Below are 23914 nucleotides of genomic sequence, written 5' to 3'. Positions count from 1 at the left end.
TGACAGGACTACAATACAAATAAATGGGAGAACATATAGGACAGAGAAACATACGAATAATAGCTAACTAAAGGTACCAGGTTTAAAATTTAATACGCAAGACGCGTGTTTCGTCCACACAAGACTAACCAGTGACGCTCAGATAAAAAAAGTACGAAAGCAATATCAGTTATCAAATGTGATTTGCAGTTCACCTCCTAGTTAAATATATTTTTTTTACTTATCCGTAGATACGTCTCCTAATGCACCAATTATTCATACCATCTTTTTATTTAATATCTACTTTTTGCACCTCAATATTTGTATTTCTATGCAGATAGTGGTTAACTTCGTAATCTCAAAGAATTTATCTTTCTTTCCATGCGTTTCTTATTCGTGACAAACTCAAATAAAAATCCCACATTACGTGTTTCTATTTATGTCCGCTGTCTTAAAAGCATACAGAAAAACGACGCATAAGGACTGTTTGTACCATAAATGTATCATCACAGGGTGATCGACCTAGTTATCCTTTTCTTATGCTCTGCTCTTATACTAACAGATGATTATATCACGCTAAACCGCTGCTAATAATTCGTCTTGCAATGGTTTAAACAAGAACACGTTTAATAAAAGAAAACTATTTAAACATTAAAGAATCTTTTATTTGAAATTATGTAACATCATAATGAAAAAGGGGGGTCCATATCATAAGCTCTTGCGGTCCTACCGATATCCGAAAATAAGTCATGTGATTACGTGAACAATGTACACCATAGTGGATAAAACTTTACTGGCGTATATATGTTAGTTATACATCCTTGCTGGAGGATAATCTGATGTCAAAGTATGCCTAATACTTGTACATATATTTATTTTATCTGTTATGAATGTTTCCGGGTTTTATTCTCGTTATTTTAACAGACATTTAAATATTTTTTTAGTTTCATTTATTTTTGTACTCACCATCGCAACAGGGCTGCGGTAAATTCCAACAACTTCCAACGCAGCAATGTCATTTTATTGATTCATTGACAGACACGTTATATGTAAATCGGCATTTAATAGCATCTTCCGCCTCTCTTTTAAACAAGTGTAAGATACTGTTAAATGCTTTCATAATGCTTATCAACAGCTTAAATGTTATATCTTACCTTTTCACATTATTTCATCAATAGAAATTTTTTGTAAACTTTGATTTAAAAAAGAACTATATGCAAGTATATATTTAAAATTTATTAGTTTGACCAATATTGTATTCAAATAAATTGAATTGGATTGGGCAACATGCCAAGCCGATGTAAGGCCTTTCAACACAATAAGGTACAATATATTACATTCAAACAAAACAACACATACACAATATAATGACAACACAAAAATATTTATTTCAAAACTACCTCATAGCTGCGATAAGGTTGCTTCAAAATAATACGATCAATATGCTAAGTAACGAATATTGAATAACAGGCATTACATTAATTTAAAATACCTCATGTCAGCTGTTTAACATTATTAATAGAATAAGTAATTTTTCCAAAATAACATGGTTGATATCATGTACTTCAATTCAGAAAACGCACAAATCCAGCTGAGCTGGCTAAATAAATTGTTTGTTTCACTGAAATTAAGTAAAAAAGATAAATTCAACAGTGAGTTTTCAAACATTTTCATGATCCGGAATGTCTTGAAAAAATAATTTTGTTTTTAAAAGATGAATGGTCCGTGTATAATCTGTAAAATCTGAATAAGAGGTTTGAAATTGAATTATTTTCCTGTGCTCGTCTCTTTGGTCATCATGGCTGCTAGTTCGCCTTGGTTTACAATGTACACTATACATGGTCAATATGAGGTCAATTACACGTAATATGAAGACTTTAAGTGTTTAAACACAGATTTCACAGTCACTGAACATTGAAGCAGTCCTCACGAAAACAATTTGGACTAAACATGGCAGTCTATTATAAAATATCTCTAGATTTATATGGCTTGTAAAGCATTTTTCAGGAAAATGTTATTAGCATGATCTGCAGGGCTTGTTGTTAATTGTGAAGACCATTGAAATATAATGTAGCGTTCAAAGCAGGTCCTATGGACTTCACAGTGATCTCCCATGTACTTATAGAGACATGGTGTGTTTATCATGTTGACTATACAAAAAAGTAGCCAAGGTTGAGAATATAGTGCACAACCCAAAATACAGATTGCCAATTTGAACAAACAATCAATGAAAAAAATAACACTATTTCATATTCAGACAACATTTTCAAAACAAGCACACGACATGGTAAGGGAGAATATGATTTATTTATTAGTTTTAATTGGATTTGAACTCTCTTTCAGTAAATGAAAATACTCTTATATCGAAACTTTGTGCCTATTGTTTTTATATAAGTTGTGTTTTTGCTGCGTTACATTTTTTCGAGTTCAGCCAATTGCAACTGATTTTTTCATTTTATTCTTATGTTATGCAGTTACGCCAGATTAGGGGGAGGCCTTGAACACTAACAAACATGTTTAACCCCGCCACATTCTTTATGTACCTGTCCCAGTAGTTCAATTAGTTCAGTGGTTGTCGTCTGTTCAAGTCTGTCATGTTTGTTTTTCGTAAATTATTTTGTTATAAATTAGGCCGTTCGTTTTCTCGTTTGAAATGTTTGACATTTTCATGTCGGGGCATTTTAGCTGATTTTACGTATTGGTTTTTCTCATTGTTGAAGGTTGTACGGTGAAGTATAATTGCTTATATCAAGAAGCTTGTGAAGCTGAAATTTAAAAAATGTTAATCTTTGCTGCATATTGATAAAAAAAAAATGGAAATATTCATGTACAGACAAAATCTAAAAAAATTTCAGGTCAACCATTTTTGGAGTGGTCCACATAGTCCTTAGCATGTTACAATTTCCCCAAAATATACCTATTTTTCACGTCTAAGTTTTCGAGTACACCAGCCTGCTCTTTCAATATAAAATAATGTCTTTTCGTGAATATAACAATTTAAAAGTTGTGTCTGTGTAGGTTTAAAAATTAAAGATGAATATTTTTACAAAGTAGTTTATCCGTTGAGAGATTTTTACAATTTTTTTGTGTACAATTTTAAGAAAAGGTCTTCCGGATCTCTGTACATGTATTTGCGGTCTTTTCGATCTATTCACATTTAATGTTTACTTCGGAATAAGGTCTGTTTGAATCTGCTTAGTAAACTTTAATTTCAAAAGTGTTAATCTTTGCTACATATCTATCGATTCCTTTGGATTTTCCCCCTGAACCTCTCTGATCTAGTTGCATACATGTACGGATTATTTTCATGTTCAAGAGAGGTATACAGCCAGTAGAAAAATAAACTGAAGTTGGTATATATGTACAACAAAAAATCAACACCTTCAAATTGACTTTTAAAATTTGAAAACATTGATTTCCCTTTTTAAGATAGAAACTTCCATGCTTGACATAATATAGCTAGAATTTATCCGCATAGTAACATTTTAAACCAATTTTACACAAAGCTCTTATACAATGTTATAGCTTGCTGTATCCGTTGTTTGCTATTTTAGTAAGGATATGATAATGTTTGTATTTCAATTCATTTTTATTGTTACTTTTTCCCAGAACGTTTTCTTGTGAATTTATAATTAATAGCGTCCTTGCTTAAATGGAACTAACATTTTTATGGCTATTTTTGTATGTTGACGACAACAGTTTGAAAATTATTCACATACTAATGGGACATTTATAAAGAAACTAACGTTCCAACTCCCTCAGGCAAAGTTGACATTTGATGGATTTGGCTATTACTTTTAGGTCCATTTCGTCGTATAGTTTTTAATTAGATTAAAATTTATGTTATCCTTGAATTTTCAGCTCCAATCATAGTGAAGAGTTCACAGAGCTGAAAAATTGGTGAGATATAATAATATTGGTGTGACATTATACTATTGATAATATATATTATATTATAGTTTATATCATTACAATATTTTAATGTATGCATATTGGATAATGCATTATGCCATTAAAAAATTCTTGATTCTCATCAAACACAGGTTGACAAATATATGTTTTATTTTGTTTGGCAAGAATTCGTGAAAGTTATTACTTGAAATAACCAGAAACCAAAAATCTTTGTTTTTCTCTAAAAAACTTAGATGGGACAGGAATAATTGTCAATTTTTTATTACCGGTATTATTACATTATTAAAACTAATCCAGTGTATGATTCCAACACAATACAACCTTGTGATTTTCAAAACATTTTAAATTGTCTGAAACCACAAAGCTGATGTAAAAAAAAAACAAAAAATGCCCATTGCTGAAGCCCGTACAATCCCCTATAGTTGTTTACATTCTCCTCCTCCTCATCCAATGTGAAAAATCTTTTCTTCTTCATTTTGGAAAGAAAGTTTCGATATAAGGTCCTCCGTTTTAGTTCTAGTGTATTCAAATTTACAAACATATTCGTTATATGTAAAATATCTCTTATGTTAAGTGTTATAAACAGTAAAAATAAACATACAATAGCATAGAACTAGAGACCAGGTTATCTATACAAAAAACCCCACATTAAATGATGAAAGCCCAACATATCTCTGTTATCTAATAACCTTTATGTGACTACCATGGTCTGAAAAGATATTCTGCAATGTCAGTTTGGGTATTGTCATACATTCCCTTAATTGTTATAGTTGTTTGCTTCGGAAAAAGCGAAAGTTTCTTTGAAAGGCGCAAGTCTGATATGAATTCCTTTCCCTTCTTTTCATGTACATATGGACATTTTGGAGATAGATTTGCATGGATTGCCCAAATGTTTTCATTTTGTGGAATGTGAAAAAGTCTCACACAGCATTTGAAGCACTGAATAATATTCAACGCAACACAATAAAATCCAGCTTCTGCCAATCTATTTACATCAAATGCACTTATATTATATCTGTTAAATGTTTCCAATCTAGATTCTGAAGTACAATATATTTGTTCAAGTTGAGAAGCAAAAAATAGTTTTTGATCAACTTTATTGAATTGTAAAGTTGCATTTTGTTTTTCATCCTCTGAAAAAGTTTCTTTGATAAATTGACACTCTGGATATTGGGAAGCATGATATGTATGAAGATTTGTATGATATTTTATATTGGTGAGGAAACAGCCACAGGAATAACAGTGTCCATTTGATCCGACTCCTGGGTAGAAAAAACCAGCCCTTGCAATGTTTTGAACCTGATCTAAATCATTTTTAATCCATGCATAAGGAATTGAATGCGTTCTTTCTTTCTTCAATACTGTTTTCTTTCAAAACGAGGCTGCGCAGTATCAGTAACAGCTTTTCTTGTTACTCCGTACCACACATTTGGGTAAATATTTATCAGAAAGTTTTTCTCGCAGGACCATACTTTCCAGCAACAGAACATGCTAATTTCCAACGATTAAAATCATTGCAATAACCGATTAAAGATGAGCAAATGTTGGAAATATCAGACATAGGTTCTTTAAATTCATGCGAGTTATTGTCTAGCACAATCGAAACTTTAGTGTTAGGGTTTATCAGAACGTCACTTTGTCCAAAAATGTCTAATGTTTGGTGATCTTGATGTTTTTGTCAATATTTAAAAAAAACGTCTAAGTCAATTTGTAAACAGAGATTTTGTGTTGAAATTATAAGACCAAATATTTGTGATTCTAAATGTTTCATACTTAACCCATGCAAACCTAAGGTCTCAACAATACCATTTTAAGCCAGAATGTTACAAAATGGCCTTATCTTTAATCTGATTTCTGATACAAGATCCTTGATGGAAACTTGAATTGTTATAAATGATAGTAGTTTTCAACAGTTGAAATACATCATTCTTATTGATCCAGAAGTTATAAAAGTTATAACGTGATCAAAAACCTTCCTGGCATTCCCGTATATATGAATGGCAAACAGCAGAACATATTAAATAGCATATTTTTCACTCTCATTTTGACATAACTCGTCCGACAATATGATAAGTATTTTATCAGGAAAGGAATCTAATGTTTCAAGGGTGCCAAATATTGTCTTTTCTGAAAAATGATTAAATGAAAAATATTCTAGCTTTTGGTTTTCGAAAACAGGAAAAAGAGTTTTATGAGTAAACACATCTGTATCATCATATAGAATAAAAACTTCATACATTTTGAAGTATCATTTGATGATCACTGAAATTTAGAATGGCATAATCTGATATAAGTTCTTCTTTTGCAAAATAATTTTCTTTTGATATGAATTTAAGTTACAGTTCTTGGCTGTCGATTCAGATGAAGCAAACACCTTCCCTTGACGTTCCCTTGTCACCATCTTACGGTGTTTATATATCTCAACTTGTACGATTCGCTCGTGTATGTAACAATGTTTTAGATTTTAACGAGAGAAATGTATGTATTACTGAAAAATTATTACACCAGGGTTTTCGATATCACAAACTAGTCAAAACATTTACTAAATTTTATCATCGGTATAAGGACATCATTCGTAAATATAGCTCAACATGCAGACTTCTTATACGTTCAGGTATTTCACATCCAATTTTTTATGGAAATATTCTTTATAAAGCACAAAAATGTCAGTATTCACCTCTGAAACTAACAAAACCTTTAAATAGACTTATTAAGAAGGGATATAGTTACGATACTGTTGTCAGGTCATTAAAGATTGCATATTTTGGCGTTGATATTGATTCACTTATAGGGTCTTTGCATCTGCACTAAACACATTTATTTAAAAACCAGTTGTTGGCATGACACGGGTTATGTTCTTCTCATATATGTTATGATGGTATGATACTAAATCCCTAACGGGAAGGATTGTGCCTGATATTCATATGATGAAGACATAATCTTTCAATCAGTTTAATTGAAGTCTGGAGCTGGCATGTCAGTTAACTGCTAGTAGTCTGTTGTTATTTATGTATTATTGTCATTTTGTTTATTTTCTTTGGTTACATCTTCTGACATCAGACTCGGACTTCTCTTGAACTGAATTTTAATGTGCGTATTGTTATGCGTTTACTTTTCTACATTGGCTAGAGGTATAGGGGGAGGGTTGAGATCTCATAAACATGTTTAACCCCGCCGCATTTTTGCGCCTGTCCCAAGTCAGGAGCCTCTAGCCTTTGTTAGTCTTGTATTATTTTTAATTTTAGTTTCTTGTGTACAATTTGGAGTTTAGTATGGCGTTCATTATCACTGAACTAGTATATATATTTGTTTAGGGGCCAGCTGAAGGACGCCTCCGGGTGCGGGAATTTCTCGCTGCATTGAAGACCTGTTGGTGGCCTTCTGCTGTTGTCTGTTCTGTGGTCGGGTTGTTGTCTCTTTGACACATTCCCCATTTCCATTCTCAATTTTATACCTTATGTATTTGTGTTAAATAGAGTCTCCGCACATTGCAACCATTCTTTGTGGCTGAAAAGAAAATGAAACTGTTTTGTTTAAACACAAACAATATTTCACGCACTTATATATATCTATTTTACACAAATAGTCAATTTCATTTAAACTTTAAAAGGGCATACAACTACGTATAACATATGCTGCATACAAAACCCTCCTCTGTTTATGAAAAGTTAAACTGTCATTTCAAAGAGTCAAAATATCGTATGTCCAAATTATTTCCTTACAAACATAGTTATATTGCTTTGTCTTCCAAATACTCCCCGAAACCTCTTCCCAAATTATTAACATCTATCAAAACTTGGCTTCAGAGTTGCTGTGAAAGTATCTACTCAAGGGCGGTGTGAAACTAATCTGTTAAGTACATAAATTCAAAACTTATTTCTCGTGCAGTAATATAAAAATACTTGACTTCTCTACTCTTAACACTAGTATTCCTTATTCGAAATTCAAAGACAGATTTGAATAATTCATCCAACTTTGTTTCATATAAAATAATTGCCAACGTAGCTTCAAATATCTTGTTTAGGAAGGGAAAAATCATACTTTGTAAAAAAAAACCTTGGTTCAAACAAATTTTTTAGTAACTGACATCCTCAAGATGCTTGATGTTTTTATTGACAAATTAAGAGTACATGTTTTTCAACAAACAATCGGCATCCATATGGGAACCAACTGTGCTCCTGCCGACTTGTTACTTTATTATTCATATGAGGCAGACTTCATACGGGAGCGTCAAAGGCAGAGTGAAAATAAGCTAGCATTATCCTTTAACTTCACGGTCCGTTATATAAATGATGTCCCCTCTCACTAAATATTTCATAGTTTGGTGACTGTTGATCGCTCATTTCCCATCGAACAGGAAATAAAGGAGACCACAGATGCACAGTTTAGTCTGTATCATATCTTGATTTACATCTAGAAATTGACAATGAGATTCGGTTGAGAACTACACTTTAGGAAAAAAAGATGATTTCAGCTTTTTTTTTGTGAACTTTCCATTTCTATGAAGCAACATTATAGTGTCGCCTGCATATAAAGTTCTTATGAGTATATATCTCCAGTTGACACGGTATTCCAGAGCTGACGTTTGTAGCATGATTTGATTTATAGATTGTTGCTGTTTACTGAGAAGCTACTGAGCCAATGGTTACTAGTGGTAAAATCGAAATCATCCCTTTGAAAGTTTTACATACGCCATCATAATTTGGTTGACCATCATGGAATATCTTTGTCACAACTGTCGTAGTCCCAATCCCTTCCTCTATTTCTCAATTGTGACATCAACGAGTGAATGTACATGGCAGAAGAAACACAACGGGTGGCATATGTAGATAGGATCTGCTTAACCTTACGATGCACCTTAAATCACCCCCCCCCCCCCCCCCGAGTTTTGGAGGGGTACGTGTTGCTAAGTCTTTAAAATTAATTTTCTATGTAGTATTTTGTAAACCGTTGTTTGCCTTCCTGCCGTTTCTCGTTTTTGTCTCGCCTTCGATGAAAATTGCAGAACGCGAGACATAGGAATTACAATCCGGCGGCTGCGGCGTAAACTTTGTATTAAACTTTATATTTCAGAGATAGTAGACCCGGAGGCTTCATCACTTGTATCTAGATGCCTTATGTTACAAAATTTCCGTCTGTCATATGTCCGTTGTCCTTGACTTGACTTGATTTTTAAGGTTCAGCGACTGTATTCCTTGCAATGTCTACATATCCGATAAACAGGGTTCACCTGACCTCACCTCAACATCATTTCAGGGATCAGTGAACAAGGTTAAAGTTACACGATTAGGCCAGTTTCTCAGATACTGTGAGCAGTAGGTCAACTATATTTGGTGTATGGAATGATTTTAAGGTGAACATGTCAGTCTGGCAGGTTTCATCTGACCCTGACCTCCTTTTCACGATTCATTGGTTAATGTTATGTGTATATATTTTGGGCTGTTTTTCTAATACTATAAGTAATAGGTCAACTATATTTTGTAGACTGAAATGATTGTAAGGTGTACATGGTTATCTGACAGGATTCATCTGACCTTGACCTTATTTTCATGGTTCATTGGTCAATGTTAAGTTTTCCTTGTTAAGTCTTTTTTTCAGATACAGTCATACTATAAGCAATTAGGTCAACTATCTTTGATATATGGGATGCTTGTAAGGTGTACATATCTGTCTGGCAGGGTTCATCTAACCTTGACCTCATTTTCATGGATCATTGGTCAATATCAAGTTTTCATGGTTTGGTCATTTCTTATGTACTATAAGCGAAAGGTCAACTACATTTGGTGTGTGTAATGATTGTAAGATGAACATTTCTGTCTGGCTTGGTTTATCTTACCTTGACCTCATTTTTATTGATAATTAATAATGTTAATTTAATTTTATACTTGTAGTAAAGTTTATCCTTAGGACTATCAACATAAAAGAATCATGAAAAGTAACGCAGACGAGAAATTTCAGCATTTTTTTTTTTGCCACGGTTTTGTAAGTTTCTTTTAGGTTTTGATTTTTGTTTGTCCCTTATTGTATCTTCGGCCTCTCTATAGAAGTTCGGCACTGCAATGACGAGTGTACTTACCAATTTAAGCTCGTTTACATATTATCTCAACAACAATTCATGGGTAGAAACTGTAAACACCAAAAATGATCAACATAATATGTTCATTAAAATGCCAAAATGACTGACTCCCCCTATTTGAATTAGCAATAGGAGTTATAGTCCTTAAATGTCAATATTTGGCAAATTTAAGCCTTTATGATTAAAACATTAATAGATCAACAAAAATTGTAAACAACCAAAATGACCATCAAGGTAAAAATTTTCAGATGAATCACATGATTCTTACCGTCAGTTGACTATTTAATGAAGTTTTCGTAGCATTAAAGGGACATTAGCTGTCAAATTCTCATATTTGATTTATAACACACTTAAGGAATAAGTAACCAATAACATAAACGGTACCAAATTTTCTACACCAGATATACATTTCGACAATAAATGTCTCTTCAGTGATGCTCGAGGCCAAAATATTTGAAAATCCAAAGCTTATTAAAAAGACGAAGAGCTATAAACCAAAAGGGACAAAAACGTAAAGCCAAAGCCGGGCAAGGAATCAGAGCTTTGCATGAGGGAGATACATTCCTTAATTTTAAATAATTTTCAAAATTTTGTAACAGCAAATTTTAATACTTGACAACCCTATATCAGGAATGTATATCATCATTTGACTTGTATAAGAATATTATTTGTAAGCCGCATCAGTCAAAGAAATAGTTATTCCTGATGTCTCCCTTGTTTTATTTTTAATGTTGGCATTCATGTCTTTTTAATGAATGAACCACATGCTGAACACATGCGTATCCCATCTCCATTACATGTAGAATTAAAGGTTGCACGAATAAGGATTCAACTGAGATTGAATTATTCACTTTCAAGCCAATGATACATCACGATGTTTTCTAGCTTATTTTGACAAATTGAACCAAACTGGCTGTTAATAGTTATACATAGTATTTCTATATTTAGTTTGAAACAAAAACATCATGTTATAAATTGTTGTCTGTTTGGTAGCTTATGTCCATTTAAAAGGAAAGAAAACACACTGAATAATAAATATATGTTATTGTTATTACCTGTAACACACAAAGGGTTCGCTACACAATTGAATTATATGAAATGTTACAACGAATAAAATCATGTCAGCGTATGCCCTTTTTTGGAAATTGATGTATTGGCGATTCATTCATTTGATAACACTAATTATTTGAAATATTTTCGGTTTACTACATCACGCTGTACTCACCATCTCCTCAAATAATGCAGTAATTGAATTTCAACAACCCTTGTGAGCCAACACAGCAATGTGTAACATTATTAAAAATATACTGGTTCGTATCTGTTAATTATTAACAAACTGGATCATTAGTATCGGGTAGTTTAAATTGAAAATCATTGACTGCATGAATGGAGATTTAAAGGGGCAATAGCTGTCAAATTCGTGTTAACCGATTTGACTCAAATTCTCATATTTAATTAACACCGTACTAAAACGTATATCCAGTTTATCAAAAGTCCAAAACAAGCAATTACCAATGCCTGGACTCGTTATAATGTTTCAGCATTTCGTACATAATTCAGACTAGACGCCATCGAATTAAACCAACAAAGTAATGATTCTTTCTGTTGGCTCCTTTGTTTCACTTTTCAATGTTGACATTATTTTCTTTCTAATAACTGAGCATGCTTAGCCCATGCGTAACTCATCTCCAGCTTATGGTAAGATTACAGGTCGCATGAATACGAATTCAAATAAGGTTGAATAACTGATTCGTATGCCAATAATACATCAGCGATATCTTTTTTTTTTTTAACTTATTTTGACCTAATAGAACCAACCGACTGCTAAAAGCGAATTATTTGTTTTCAATTTGCCGCTTTTATAAATGTTTGAAAAAAAAATATAACTTATTGTTTTTGTCTATTATTTTTTATATGCACCATCCAAGGAGAGACGCGTGTCTATACAATATGTGAGCAAGCTTAACAGAAAATTTCCTTTGAAGATGAGCTATCAAAATAAATGATTAAAATACAACAAAAAGACTTATGGTAAGACAGGTTTATTTGTACTAAAGTTTAAAAAAAAAGCATAGAGTAACAGACGACTATTCGTGAAAATATATCGAATTAAGTTCAATGATAGGCAGACACGTTTCCTTTTCATCTTGGTCCATTCTAAAATGACCAGAATACGACTAAAACATTGTGATCAAGTGATTCCCACCCACAGCAGGACTCTTCAAGGTTATAGCAATCTTTAATTGTCCCCTCCCACCCCAGAAAAAAACCAAACATTCATTTTGTAAGGTAACCAATCAGAATAACTCCTGAACAAAAATGTCATTTTATTCTTTGTTAGATTATTTTGTGTGTTTTTTTGAATTTTTTAGTCAGTTGTGTTGTATGTCTGTGGTGTATGTTCACACAGTTTTGACTTCTGGATCCCAATTATTGTCACATCAACCTATTACTTTGTATGTCTGTTTGGGTTGCTTAACCAATTTTGTCAATATAACGGAATTATAAACAACTGTCATACAAGTCGGAGGTTTAACTAGCTATAACACACCATTTTTTTCGGAAAATGTCTGTACCAAGTCAGGGATATGGCAGTTGTTTTTCACTTGTTCCGTTGATTGATAGCGTTTGATTTTGTCAGTTTTTATAGACTTCCCCCTTTTGAATTTGCCTTGGAGTTCAGTATTTTTTACTAGTATACTTTTTTACTGAACACAACCTTCAAACTTCAAATATTAAACGATTTACTAAAGGGGAATCATCATTCGGAAATTTAAAAATATCCCAATACTTAAGGTAACTAAGGAGCATAATTCTTTAACTGTCGCAGTGTCAGAACCTCTAAGCAAAAATGATGTCGATCTGTATTTTATAATCTATGAAATTGTGTTCCACTTGAAATGATTTGGTTAAGCCGGTACGTTGATTATCATCCCGGAACGAAAAATGTGAAGGACGGGCGGTAAAACAATCGGAAGAACAGACGGACTTATACATCACTATATATACCCCCTTTCTAGACGAATGTGTAAATACTTAGATTTTGTTTCCTTAAATGTTATTGAGACAGAAGTTTCATAAACTCATAGTGTTTCCCTTACTTATTAAGGAATGATTGCTGCATTGCAAGTGGTCGAAAATCTGCACTTCAAAAGATAGACAGATTGTAATTAGATCCTGTTTGAATGTGTGAAGAGGTACACAGACCCCCTAATTATCATATCAAGAAAATGGAATTTTCGGTGAATGATTTAAACAATTCGACCTAAAAGGTCTTCGTTAAAAATCTTTCACATATTTTCAATGCAAAGCAGTGGTGAATATCGATACAATGTACAAACAGTTTTAGCTGAATTGAGACGCAGTTGAACTCTGCTCATTATATGATTAATGCTGTCTGGACATCAATATTTCGGTTTCCAGATAATATCATGGGGCAATAAACAATATATTTATCAAACTTAGATTGATAATGCCCATTGGAGTAAAAAATGTGCATAGATTTGGGTATTTTTCGTGATTAAAAAAAAGTCCACCAGAAAAATAACCTAAACCCAACACAAAAAATTATTTCTACTACAAATCTATAAAGATCACAACTAAGATTATGCACCCATGGTAGTTATGCAATTTCAAGGTTCATTATTGAATCTTATAACAAATATGATGGATGCAAAAAGATTGTCATTATAATAATTATATAAATCAAGATTTTATGAAGATTGACAGGAATAGAATAGCTTATCCTTGACTGTTCATTGCTGCAAATTCATGTACCATTCAATCAAGGGAAATAACAAGATCATTTAGATTTTTGATTTCAGAACTTATTTTCAGGAAAGAACTATCAGAGGTTTGTTATAAAAGTCACTTAGATTAATAAAGTAAAGTGACATCTGTTGACTCACCTGCTACAATGTTTCTGAGGGAGAGATATATTAATGATAATCTGGCAATGAACACAACCTGAACTATACTAACTTTGGAAAGTAGACAAGCAGTAAAATTCATATCTTGTAATCAGATGACATATGATTTTGCATTGTCTTCAGTTGTTGACCCCTATGTCACAGTTCAATGACTTTCAATGATCTTGCAGTTTTTAGTTGTTGACCCTTATGTCACAGTTTAATGACTTTGAATGATCTTTCATTGTCTTTAGTTGTTGACCTCATTGTTGCAGATCAATGACGTTGAATGATCTCTCATTGTCTTTATTTGTTGACCTCACTGTCACAGATCAATGACTTTGAATGATCTTGCATTGTCTTAAGTTGTTGACCTCTTCACAGATCAATGACTTTGAATGATCTCTCATTGTCTAGTTGTTGACCTCACTGTCACAAATCAATGACTTTGAATGATATTGCATTGTCTTTAGTTGTTGACCTCACTGTCACAGTTCAATGACTTTGAATAAATTGAGTGGACAACTGAACTGGCTAACTTGCTTACATGATTATAACTGAGTTTGTTTTGAAAATCTTTGAGATCAATGTCATACTATAGGTTTGTCAAAGATTAACATTGATTAGTGATTTATGAAAATGAAGTAAAGGTCAGGTGCACCCTGTCAGACCAACATGTCAACTGAAAAAATACTTTACATCATATACAGTCATCCTATTACATATATAGATGGAGAAATCGAAACTTGTGTCAACAAACTGTTAACAATTATCAAAGAACAATGAAAATTATGTCAAGGTCAGATGATTCCTGTCAGAACCACTTTTATACTAAACTATCTTTCTATAGACCAAATGAAGTTGATCTATTACTTATTTTGACTGAGAGACTTGCATAATCATGAAAATTTAATAATAATCAATTAACCATGACAGTATGGTGAAGGTCAGAGGAAGCATGTTAGACATGAATGTCACTGTTCCAGGGAAATCTTTGCATAAACATAATACACTGTAAATACAAAAATGTATGCGATGTTTTTATTATTGCAATAATTACGACATGATAGGTATGGTAAAAATATAAACTTTCATTTTTTTAAAAAGTTTTATAGCACTATTTGTTTGCAGTTTTTATTAAAATCACATTAATTTACTACGCATTTGTATCTGTTTAAAAATCGCAATAATAAATGCACGCAAAAATTTCTGAATTTCCAGTAGTTGAGCCATTAAAGTATGTAAAAAAACCAATAATTAAACCATGAAAATGAAGCCAATGTTAAGTGAACATCATTGAACAAACATGTATGCCTTACAATCATTCTTTAGAATAAAAATAGTTAAGCTATTACTAGTTTCAACATAGAAACTGACCTAATTACTTACTTTTATTGTTGACTAATGAACTATGAGAAAGAGGAAATCAAGTGATGCACCCTTGCAGACAGGCATGCATTCTTACAATCATTTTGTGCACCAAATATACATGTAGCTAACATATCACGTATAGTAGTGTTGTCATTTTAGCGATATTTTTTAACATTGTCATAAAGTTGTAATTGACATATTTGACCAACAATGAGCATTTTAGACTTAGTACTAGGACAAAATAAATGGTTCCCATTTTAAAAACTCCCTTTCATAATTTCTGTAGTGATTTTCCTTCATAATATTTTTGCAATGACATTAATTTGATTTCATATTTTTGCCAGAGGTGAAGGATTTGCAATAATAAATGCATATGGTACATTCATTTCTGAAATTTTAGTAGATGGACACAAGCTATTATCATTAAATATATCAGACTTGCGGAATACAATTTAAATCTGTACCCCTCTCATTACTCCCTGTAATAAAGAAGGACAAACAGGGAACATAAATATAACTATTAACCTTGGTTGACACAAACCCTTTAGCTATGTTGGGTCCCTTCAACTTTTAAGTGTCAGTTCTACCTGTTGTTTCTTAATAAAGCTATTAAAAACTTCTGCATAATTTCTGAAGTTGATACACTTTACCAAGATAAATATATGGAATATACGGAGATGTGATATGATTGCCAATGAGACAGCTGTTAACCAGAGTCCAAATTACATACATGTAAGCAAGTATAGGTCACCGTACGGCCTTCAACAATGAGCAAAATCCGTACTGTAATGTCAGCTATAAAAGGCAAACATGACAAAATGAAAATAAAATCACAAACAATTGTAAGACAGCAACCAACCACAACAACTGAATTTCAGGCAGCTGGCATGGAACAGCCATGTTTTTTTGTTGTTTTCTAGTATACACATGTTTATGTAGATATACAACAGATGTTGTAACATATTTAGCCTTTTTTACATGTTACATGTTGACGACAACAATTTAAAAATTCTTCACCCGCAAATGTGACATTTAAGATATTATACTCAAGAGTTTCTAAACTGCTCTAATAGATCAATATGAAAGAAAACAAAAATAAAGGTCTATACCTTCATACTCGGCAATATGGCAAGAAAATTAAATTAATATTTTATAGGAGTGATGTGTTCCAAGTGCTTTTCTGGATTTACATTCATCAGGAACGCTCAAAATAAAAAAATGAAACAAGCTATATGACCAAAGGGGACCTGAAAAAAGTAGCCAAATTCATCTAAGGTAAACTTTTTGTTTCATCATAACTTCTGAATTATCAACAGAGAATTTAAGAAGAGTATATTATGAATCATGTTAAGAACTGAAGCAATGACAACATAAATTTAAAGTTTTTGACCTTTAAGCAAATGGACAGGAAAGTGGTCATGTAATTTAATGTTTTGAAGAAAATAGTAAAGCAGCATAGACCAGGCTAGAATTACTTTAGAGAGTCTAAGTATCTTAGCAGAAACATGTGGCATGTGAAACTTATGGCAGGTGTTAGAAGTGTTGTATTTCAGTCATCCGTTTGCAAATTTCAAATCATCAGGCTGAAAGGCATCATTTGTGGATTTTCTATCAACGGGGGAGTATTTTCTGACATTCCTTAAATGTTTTTGCTTATACTTTGTTTCCAGTAACCTATCAGTTGATTAGTACTAAACTCAATTGTAACTGGGAAATATAGTTTATTTCAAGTTAAAATACTGCATATTTTAGAAGAATCTTGATTTAAAAGATTATGTATTTCCAAGTGATTTTTTTTAATGAGAATAAGACATTCTTTATTTATATATAATAGCTATAGACCACCATTTTTCATATTTTCTATTTATTTTTTGTCACTGATTAAAATTTATGTTTTCCTTGATTTTGTTTCAGTTCCAATCATTGTGAAGAGTTCACAGAACTGAAAACTGGTGCAGATATAATAAGATTGGTGATTTTTGAGACATTTTATTTATTTATTTCATTTTACTGTGATGCCATGTTTAACAAAACGTTTTATGTATATGTATGACTTGTTATTATATGTTAATTTTGAATTACAGTTATATTATGTCTTATGTTTATTTATCTTTTATTTATAACAATAGTTTAATAGTTGCATATTGAAAAATTCATTAGGTCATAATAAACAAAAAAATCTTTGATTCTCATCCAACTCTTTTGAAAAATTTTGGCATGAAGACAAATTTTATTTTTTATTTTTTTGGACATGGATTAATGGAAATTTTTAATAGAGAAATAAAAAATTGTGACCAGAAACCAGAACTCAATAACAGCTAAGATGGGACAGGATGAAATGATGATATTTTTATTAAAATTTCTTTAGGCTAGTAATCAAAATTAATCTAATGTATATAATGATTCCAACACGATATATTTTGGTCATTTTCAAAACATTCAAAATTGTCTGAAACCACTAAGCTGATGTGAAGCAAAGTTGCCATGCCAGGGCCTTTAAAAGCGTAAAATGAGATATGAGTTTGTCTCATTGTGGAAGGCTGTATAGTGACCTATTGTTGTAAACATCCGCATCCTCATCCCATATGCATAATCTTTTCTCCTCAATTTGGCGAAGAAAGTTTATATAAAAGGTCCTCTGTTTTTGGTTGAAGTGTATTTAAAGTTACAAACACAAATGCATTATACATCTTAATTATATGTTATATAAGCTCTAAGATAAAGTGTTATAAACAGTAAAAATATACATAAAATAACGTAGATTTAAAGACCAGGTAATCCAAACAAATATGCAACATTTACCATGGTCGCCCAACATATATATCTGTGTTATCTAATGACCTGTTTTGTGACTACCATGGTCTGAAAAGATATTCTTTAGTGTCAGTTTGGGTATTGTCATCTTCATGGTCAGTTTGAGTACTGTCATGCATTCCCTTAATTGTTATAATTGTTTGTTTTGGAAAAATTGAAAATTCCTTAGAAAGGCGCAAATCTGATATGAATTCACTTCCCTTCTTTTCAAATACATACGGACATTTTGGAGATATATTTGCATGTATTGCCCAAATGTTTTCATTTTGTGGAATGTGAAAGAGTCTAACACAACATTTGAAGCACTGAATAATATTCAACGCAACACAATAAAATCCAGCTTCTGCTAATCTATTTACACCCAATGCACGTATATTATATTTGTTAAATGTTTCCAATCTAGATTCAAAAGTACAATATATTTGTTCAAGGTGAGAAGCAAAAAATAATTTTCGATCAACATTATTGAACTGCAAAATTGCATTCTGTATTTCATCCTCTGATAAAGTTTGTTTGATAAATTTACACTCTGGATATTGGGAAGCATGATATGTATGAAGATTTGTATGATATTTTATATTGGTGAGGAAACAGCCACAAGAGTAACACTGTCCATTTGATCCAACTCCTGGGTAGAAAAAACCAGCCTGTGCAATTTTTTCAACCTGATCTGAATCATTATCTTTCCACACTATAGGAAACGAACCTTTTCTTTCATCAATACTACTGTATCTTTCAAAACGTGGCTGTGTAATGTCAATAACAGCTTTTCTTGTAACTTCGTATTACACATTTGGGTAAATATTCATCAGAAAGTTTTCTTCAGCAGAACCATACTTTCCTGCAACAGAACATGCTAATTTCCAACGTTTAAAGTCACTGCTATAACCAATTAAAGATGAGCAAATGTTAGAAATATCAGACACAGCTTTCCTAAATTTATGCGAGTTATTATCTAGTATAATCAAAACTTTTGTTTTAGGGCTTCTCAGAACGTCACTTTGTCCCAAAATGTCTACTGTTTGGTGATCTTGATGTTTTTGTCGATATTTAAAAAAACCCTCCAAGTCGATTTGTAAACAGAGATCTTGTGTTGAAATTATTGGACCAAATATTTGTGATTCTAAATGTTTCATGCTTAATCCATGCAAACCTAAGGTCTCAACAAGACCATTTTTAGCCAGAATGTTACAAAATGGCCATATCTTTAATCTGATTTTTGAAACAAGATCCTTGATGGAAACTGTTGAATTGTTATAAGTAATAGTATTTTTAAGTTGAAATAAACAATTCTTTATACTTATTGATCCAGTAGTTATAAAAGTAATAACGTGATCATAAACTTTACTGGCATTCCCGTATATATGGATGGCATACAGCAGAACACATTCAATAGCATGTTTTTCAATTTCATTTTGACATAACTCGTCCGATAATACAATAAGTATTTTATCAGGAAAGGAATCTAATGTTTCAAGGCTGCCAGATTTTGTCTTTCCTGGAAAATGATTAAATGAACAATATTCCAGTTTTTGTTCTTCGAAAACAGGAAAAAGTGTTTCTTCAGTAAACAAATCTGTCTCGTCATATAGAACAAACACTTCATACATTTCTTTTTCTGAGGTAGCATTTGATGATCACTGAAATTTAGAATGTCATAATTTGATATAATTTCTTCTTTTGCAAAATATTTCCTTCTGATATGAATTTAAGTTACAGTGTTTGGCTCTCGATTCAGATGGAGAAACACCTCATGTATTTTTGTTAAATGGAGTCCACACATTGCAAGCATTTTTTTGTGGCTGAAAAGAAAATGAAATTGTTTTGTTTAGTGAGAAATAAGAATTAACGCACATATATGTATCTATTATACACAAGTAGGCAATTTTATCTAAACTTTAATAGGGCAACAACTACGTATTAAATATGCTGCATACAAAACACTTCTCTGTTTATGAAAAGCTAAACTGCCAATTTAAAGAATCAAACTATCTTATATCCGAATTATATCCTTACAAACATAGTTATATTGCTGTTTCTACCAAATGTTCACCGGAAGCTTTTTTCAAGTCATTAACATCTATCAAAACTTGGCTTAAGAATGAGTGTGAAAGTACTTACTCAAGGGAGATGTGAATCAGGTAAGGACACTAATCTATTCGAAAGATCTGTTGCTGTGACTTGACCATATGTGTTGCTCTTTACCTTTACCTATTGTTCAACCAGATTGTAAAATTGACAATACAATTGGAACATTTAAACTGACACAAGTTGGTATTGTTAGAGTTGAAACTTACAGCATGCTTTTTTCTTATGAAGCTTTTCTTCACCTAGGTTACTCTATTTTAAAATTGGTAGCGGAGAAAATATTATTGGTTTTCATTGTTTTAAACCTCAACATAGTTGATCATTCTAATTTGACCCAAAAGAATCTTAATCAGTAAAAGATTTTTTTAACCATTAAAATAAGAAGATGTGGTATGTAGCCAATGAGACAACTCTCCACCAGAAACAAAATGACATAGTAGTTAACAACAATAGGTCACCGTACGGCCTTCAACAATGAGCAAAACCCATACCGTATAGTAAGCTATAAAAGGCCCCGAAATGAGAAATGTAAAACAATTCAAACGAGAAAACTAACGGCCTGATTTATATACAAAAAAAAGAACGAAAAACAGATATGATATACATCAACAAACGACAACTAATGAATTACAGTCTCCTGTAACATGTATGGAAATTAAAATTGTTTTACATAATCAATGAACCTTTAATTTTTTAACCATTATACTTAGTATTGACAAGTGTTCAGTGAAACAAAAAATAGCTATTCAGGTGTTTTTAGTTTCAGTTTATCTTAGATTTAATTCAGATTGATATATTATGTATTTTTCCATATATTCCTTCATATTTTTCATTTTAGAGTATTATTTGCAGTGTTTGAAATCTATTGGAATCAATATGCATGAAATATCGGAATTCATTTCATTTGAATTCACTCCTTAGATCCCATTTAATTTTGCCTCTTAATATGTGACTTGTTTTTTTTTCTTTTAATGAATGGATTGTCATGAATGTATCAATTCATTCAAAATGTTTTGTGTGGCTTAATTATTTCACATGATCACGTACATGTAAAATTCGAAATGATTTTGGAGTATACCTTGCAGTGTTTTTCTTCGAAACCTGTTAGGATTTTTGTGCATAAAAATACTGTGTTCACTTAAAGGAATTCCCTTTATATAAGATGGGATTTAGCTAATCTAAAAGGTAAAACAAATTCAAAACTGGAATATATGCAAGTAGGAGAAATAAGTTCATCCAATATGTTTCTGTTGCTTTTTAAAAAATTCTGGATCTAAGATTTTTTAGTTGGAATATATATAATGGAAAATTAAATAAAATGTAAATACAGTGGATATAGTCAAATCTAGTGATAAAGTAAAAAATAAAAGTAAAATATTCCAAAAAAAAATCATAAAGTGAGGATAATTATTTTGAATGTGCTGTTGGAATTAATCATTACAAAATTCTGGATCTAATATTAAGACTCTGTACCTGTTTAATCGGGATATATATCATGGGAAATTAACCAGAATACAATGGACATGAAATCAAATACTCTGCAAGACAAAACATATAAATTCTTCTTCTGGCTTGCACACTCCTATTTCAATTGACAGTAAAATAAAAGTCTCTCTTTTCCTTCTAGATGTTGTGTTTTTTTGGCAATTGTATATATGGTCAATTACTAAAAGGAATACATTCATTTCAATGAAAAAGACTCTTAATTACAATGTTTATTTCCTTAACTTGTTTTAGGATTCTCTAATGAAAAACAAGGATAAATAAAGATTAAAACAAATCAGCAGTTTTTATCAAATAGTAGTACATAGAATAAGTTTGCATCGTGTGGCCATACTTTATTTATACCATATATACTAATTTGAACTGTATGCATGTTATGATATTTAACAAAGATAAAAATCGAAGCCTGAATGCCACATGGTTAAGTTTTGAAAGACCTATCTCAGTTACACTACAACAGTGACAATTGAACAGGTGAAGTGATGGGGTAGCATCAAGGTAGACTTTAAATGCACGAGCAACCACCTATTTATCAACTCTAACTATACCAACTGGTTAATTTAAATGTTCCAATTGTATTGTCAATTTTACAATTTGGTTGAACAATAGTACATACATTTTACTATCATTTCTCGTGCAATAGTACAATAGTATTTGACTTCTCTACCCTTAACACTAGTATTCCTCGTTTTTAAACTTAAAGAATTAATCCAAATTTATTTCATATAAAAGAATTGCCAACGGAGATTCAACTACTTTTTTTAGGAAGGGAGAATCATACTTTGTGAAAAGAACACAAAAAAACCGCAACACTTTGCCATAATGATTTGGTCAACCATCATGGAATATCTGTGTCACAAATGTCTTAGCCCCAATATCACAGAGTTTGTGTACTTGCCAGGAGTAACACGAAAGGTCCACATGCAGATAGGATCTGCTCAACTTTACGATGCACTTAAGATCATTCCCGGGTTTTGGTGGCGTTCGTGTTTTTCAGTGTTTAAAATTGGTTTTCTATGTAGTGTTTTGTACTACGTTGTTTGTCTGTCTGTCGTTTTTCGTAGATGTGCAATGGTTTTGTAGGTTTTTTTAAGACTTACGATGTTTTGTTTGTCCCTTCTGGTATGTTCTGATTCTTTTTTTGTTTATAGAAGTTATGCACTTAAATGACAATTTTTGACAAATTTAAGCGTCGTTTGCCTATTATCTCAAAAACTACAAGTGGGTAACTGTAAACAACCAAAAATATCAGCATTATATATTCTTCAAAATGCCAAATGACTGAATCACTTATTTGACTTGACTATAGGAGTTATTGTCCTTTAAAATTTCAATATTTGACCAATTTTAGCTTTTATCATTAAAACAATAATAGACAGACAGAGATTTTAAATAACAAAAATAACCATCAAGGTTAAAATATTCAAATGAACCACATGACTATAAATGTCAGTTGACTGTTTAATGGAGATTTTGTAGCCTTAAAAGGACATTAGCTGTCCAATATTACATCACGGCGTTGTAAGCTTATTTTGACGAAATTGAACCAAACTGGCTGATAATAGCGAGATATTATTTCTTTATTCTGCTCTTATAAATGTTTGAAAAAAAAATAATCAGATTATAATTTTTTTGTCTAATTTGTATCTAATGTCCCTTTAAACGGAAAGAAAATACGACGAATAAAAAAATTATGTTATCTTATATACCTGTAACACACACGGGGCCCGATACATAAATAACATGAATAAAGAAATTTAACTACGTTAACAACATAACGAATAAAATCATGTCAGCGCATGCCTTTTTTTGGAAATGGATGTACCGGCGATTCATTCAATTGATCAAACAAATTATTTGATATCCTTTCGGTTTTCTACACTCCGTAGTACTCACCATCTCCTCAAAGAATGCAGTAATTAAATTCCAACAATACTTGTCGGCCAACACAGCAATGTAAAGCATAATTATACTAATCGGTTCATTAACAAACTGGGTCATTAATATCGGGTAGTTTAAATTGAAAATCACTGACTGAATGAATGGAGATTTAAAGGTTTATTAGTTGTCAAATTCTTGTTCACCGATTTGACTCAAATTCTCATATTTGATTTATACTATACGAAAACGTATATCCAATTTACCAAAAGTCCAAAAGAAACAATTAACAATGCTACTGCTGTATCCCCATTTTTGACATTTTTACCTATTATGTCTATTTGTTTTGCTTGCACATTAAGCCGTTTGATAACACTATTTTCTT

General features: G+C 31.8%; 2 protein-coding genes and 1 long non-coding RNA gene across 3 annotated transcripts in view; 1 reads left to right on the top strand and 2 right to left on the bottom strand.

Moving 5' to 3' along the window:
- Window positions 1-17345, top strand: part of LOC127730205 (vesicle-associated membrane protein 4-like) — a 64458-nt gene extending 47113 nt beyond the window's left edge. Inside the window, exon 7 of the mRNA XM_052238491.1 lies at window positions 17161-17345. Coding sequence (XP_052094451.1) covers window positions 17161-17192 — 32 coding nt within the window. The 3' untranslated portion in view covers window positions 17193-17345. The remainder of the gene's footprint in view (window positions 1-17160) is intronic.
- On the bottom strand, window positions 5114-11982 carry LOC127730210 (uncharacterized). Its single transcript, XR_007994994.1, has 3 exons — window positions 11193-11982; window positions 7346-7398; window positions 5114-6265 (listed from the first exon to the last, which is right to left on the bottom strand). It is a non-coding gene; the product is annotated as an uncharacterized LOC127730210 (long non-coding RNA).
- A 1306-nt stretch (window positions 17346-18651) lies between the features above and the next one.
- LOC127730199 (uncharacterized) lies at window positions 18652-23631 on the bottom strand. The gene is made up of 2 exons (XM_052238482.1): window positions 23548-23631; window positions 18652-19862 (listed from the first exon to the last, which is right to left on the bottom strand). Exon 2 carries the CDS (start codon window positions 19668-19670, stop codon window positions 18846-18848), a length of 825 nt encoding a protein of 274 aa, XP_052094442.1. The 5' UTR covers window positions 19671-19862; window positions 23548-23631; the 3' UTR covers window positions 18652-18845.
- Window positions 23632-23914: the final 283 nt, after the last annotated feature.

This window comes from Mytilus californianus, unplaced genomic scaffold (genome assembly GCF_021869535.1).
Source record: "Mytilus californianus isolate M0D057914Y unplaced genomic scaffold, xbMytCali1.0.p SCAF_2, whole genome shotgun sequence".
Taxonomy (NCBI): domain Eukaryota; kingdom Metazoa; phylum Mollusca; class Bivalvia; order Mytilida; family Mytilidae; genus Mytilus; species Mytilus californianus.
Note: the sequence above shows the minus strand (reverse complement) of the source record. Positions and strands in the feature narration are given on the sequence as shown.